Raw genomic sequence first — 3657 nt, 5'->3', positions numbered from 1 at the left:
ATAGTAGTAACTGTGTAAAAACTCAAGCTTTTCATCTCAAGCGCTCACGAATGGCCTTGAGTATCATCAGGGGTTCCAGACCCATAAGACCCTTCCTTGCCTCAGCCCCGCAGGTCTCTCTCTTCCACGAGTGACGCCCACCCCGGGCTCCCTGTTGCCCTCTCCTCCAGGCTGCTTCTGGCTGCCCCCATGTAGAGAAGGTCTCAACCCCCTCCCTCTCCTCTCCAGAAGGGAATGCACTTGCTTGGTTCTTATTTGCTTTCTTTTATTGACCATTTATCTGTTGAGTAGGTAATGCGCTCACAGAGTTGAAAAGTAAAAGATGTAAAGAGCACAAGGGTCTGCCCTTCCTGACTCCCGGTCACCAGTCTTCCCAGAGGACATGTTTCTTGTGTATCTCTCCAGAGATGGTCTCTCTCTCTTTTTTTTTTTTTAAAAGAAATTTATTTATTTGGTTGCATTGGGTCTTAGTTGCAGCACGTGGGATCTTCGTTGTGGCACGCAGGATCTTTCATTGTGGCAAGCCTGCTTCTCTCTAGTTGTGGCGCCCAGGCTCAGTTGCCCCACAGCATGTGGGATCTTAGTTCCCTGACAAGGGATCGAACCCGTGTCCTCTACATTGGAAGGCGGATTCTTAATCACTGGACCATCAGGGAAGTCCTCCAGAGATAGTCTCTTTGTATTAAGGAATGGATTTTTCATTTTTAAGAATAAATTCTAGTACCTTTTAGATACTGTTTTGTACTTTGCATCTTTTACCTATTTAAAATGTATCTTGGAATATGGGGAAAGAATCTGAAAAAGAATACATATATATTTATACATATTTATATATTTATGTGTATAACTGAATCACTTGCTGTACACCTAAAACTAAAGCACATTGTAAATCAACTACACTTCAATAAAAAAATTTAAAAAGTAAATGTATCTTGAAGATAAAACCCCATCAATACATGGAGAGTGTCCCTATTCTTTCTATGACTGCAACATATTCCATTATACACAACCTGCCTGCACGTTAGTTAATTGTTCGTGGTTGTTTAGGTTGTTTTCAAACTTTTCCCATTATAATGCACTTGTGAATATAATGCAGGCGAAATTCCTGGAAGTAGAATTGTTGAGTGAAAGGGTTTTGATGGATCCTGACATGTTTCCTTCCATTGAAGTACTGATTGAGGTGGCCACCAACCATTCCTAAGTGCCTATTTTACCCCCCACGTGCCACCATAATTATCATTTTTTTGACATTTGCAATTTTGTAGGTGAAAAAAATGGAGCCTCAATGATATTTTAACCTGCATTCCACTTACTATAAGTAGATCTGAATATCTTTTCATGTTTCTTTTCATTTTATCTTAGAAGAACTTCCCCCTAGCCATCATCTTTTTCAATTAGGTTATTTTTTTTATTGAAAAGGAGCTCTTTGTTTATTAGGGCAGATTAGCTCTTTGTTAGTGTTGTGAGTTGCAAAATAGATTTTCCAATTTGTCATTTGTCCTTTAGCTGTACTTATGTTGATTTTTGCCATGCAGATTCTAAAACATTTGTATACATGTAGTTGATCAATTTTTTTCTTTTATGGCTTTTATGTTTTGTTTTTTTTATTGGCTTTTATGTTTTGTGTCATGGTTAGGAAGATATTCTTTATACCAAAATTATTATTTTTTCTTTTTTTAATTATTTTTTTGGGGGTACACCAAGTTCAATCATCTGTTTTTATACACATATCCCCGTATTCCCCCAAAATTATTTTTTAAAAATATCCCATGGTGGTTTGTCGGGGGTTTGGTGTGCCGGTTGGCGGACGCGAAGTCAATAGGCTGGACCATGTCGGCCTTCGAGAAGCCTCAGATCATCGCCCATATCCAGAAGTGCCTCAATTACACAGTGTTCGACTGTAAGTGGGTGCCCTGCAGCGCCAAATTTGTGACCATGGGCAACTTCGCACGGGGCACCGGCGTCATTCAGCTGTACGAGATCCAGCAGGGGGACCTAAAGCTGCTTCGGGAGATCGAAAAGGCCAAACCCATTAAATGTGGAACATTTGGTGCAACATCTTTACAGCAGAGATATTTAGCTACTGGAGATTTTGCTGGAAACCTTCGTATATGGAATTTGGAAGCTCCAGAGATCCCAGTATATTCTGTAAAGGGCCATAAAGAAATTATAAATACTATAGATGGTGTAGGTGGACTTGGAATCGGGGAAGGGGCACCTGAAATTGTGACTGGCAGCCGAGATGGCAATGCTTACAATCAAGAGGAACGTGTCGTGTGTGCTGGTTATGACAATGGAGATATCAAGCTGTTTGATCTCAGAAATATGTCCTTAGGGTGGGAGACAAATATAAAAAATGGAGTATGTAGCTTGGAGTTTGACAGAAAAGACATAAGTATGAATAAGTTAGTAGCTACGTCTCTGGAAGGAAAGTTTCATGTTTTTGACATGAGAACACAGCATCCAACCAAAGGTTTTGCTTCTGTTTCAGAAAAGGCTCATAAATCTACTGTGTGGCCGGTTCGACACCTACCACAGAACAGAGAGCTCTTCCTGACAGCAGGAGGCGCCGGCAGCCTGCACCTCTGGAAGTATAAATACCCAATTCAGCGGTCAAAGAAAGATTCCGAGGGTGTAGAGATGGGAGTCGAGGGCTCGGTCAGCCTTCTGCAGAACGTTACATTGTCTACCCAGCCCGTTTCAAGTTTGGACTGGAGTCCAGATAAGAGGGGTCTGTGCATCTGTAGTTCATTTGATCAAATGGTAAGAGTACTGATTATTACAAAACTCCACAAAATTTGATCTGAAGACTTTGGACTCGAAAGCTTCCAAAGCAACACTCAGAGAATTTAGAATACATTCTGGGATCCTCTGATTCTCATTGAACAAAGTGGGATTTGACTGATGAAAAAAGGCCCCAGATGCAAACCTCTGGGCCAGCCTCTCTCTGTGTGCGAAAGGCCACTCGTGTGTCTGGCGACCTGACTGGATGGTGGTTTGCCATTGCGCATGGCGCACCATGGTCTCCAGCACCAACTCTGTTCCTCTCCCCTCCATTTCAAAAAAACATGGAAACTTTTCTATATTTAATTATTTTAAATTCATTCTGTATCCTCAAAGCTCCATATTCTATAATAACGCTTGTGTTGCATTTTAGTGTTTACAGTTTTGTAGTAGTGACTTAATTTGGTTTAAAATAGTTTGCTTTGATAAGACTATTGTGAATTAACCTTCATAAATAAATACAACTTGAGACATTTCAGTGTCAGCAAATCTCTGTAAAGAACATTACTTTATTAATAAAATACCAAAGTGGCATGATCAGTCGAGATTTAGGCCACAGTTTTCAGCAGTTTAACTCAGAGTATGAAATACTATGATTGACAAAGACCTCTTTTTTAACTTAAAAAGCAGTCAACAACTGAAAAGTTGTTGACTGTGGTGATGTTGGTTGAAATGTATAAGATCGTGGGGCTTTTGTAGCCTTGTTTTTTGTCAAACTTTTTAATATATTCTGTGAATAAATTTTGTTTTTGAAAAAAAAAAGTCCCATGGAGCCTTCTCATGCTTTCATGATTTAATTTTTTATAAAAGTTTAAATCCATACTACATTTATCCTGGTGTAAGACGTGAAGTGTGAATTCCACTTCATTTTCC

The 3657-nt window shown here is 39.8% G+C and overlaps 1 protein-coding gene across 1 annotated transcript; it reads left to right on the top strand.

The window, feature by feature from the left end:
* The first annotated feature begins 1818 nt into the window (after positions 1 to 1818).
* LOC130853869 (dynein axonemal assembly factor 10-like) lies at positions 1819 to 3165 on the top strand. Its single transcript, XM_057736288.1, has one exon. It carries the CDS (start codon positions 1831 to 1833, stop codon positions 2800 to 2802), a length of 972 nt encoding a protein of 323 aa, XP_057592271.1. The 5' UTR covers positions 1819 to 1830; the 3' UTR covers positions 2803 to 3165.
* The last annotated feature ends 492 nt before the right edge of the window (positions 3166 to 3657 follow it).

The sequence above is a fragment of the Hippopotamus amphibius genome, chromosome 5, assembly GCF_030028045.1.
Source record: "Hippopotamus amphibius kiboko isolate mHipAmp2 chromosome 5, mHipAmp2.hap2, whole genome shotgun sequence".
NCBI lineage: Eukaryota > Metazoa > Chordata > Mammalia > Artiodactyla > Hippopotamidae > Hippopotamus > Hippopotamus amphibius.
The sequence above is the reverse complement of the archived record's forward strand: the minus strand, read 5'-3'. Positions and strand labels throughout refer to the sequence as shown.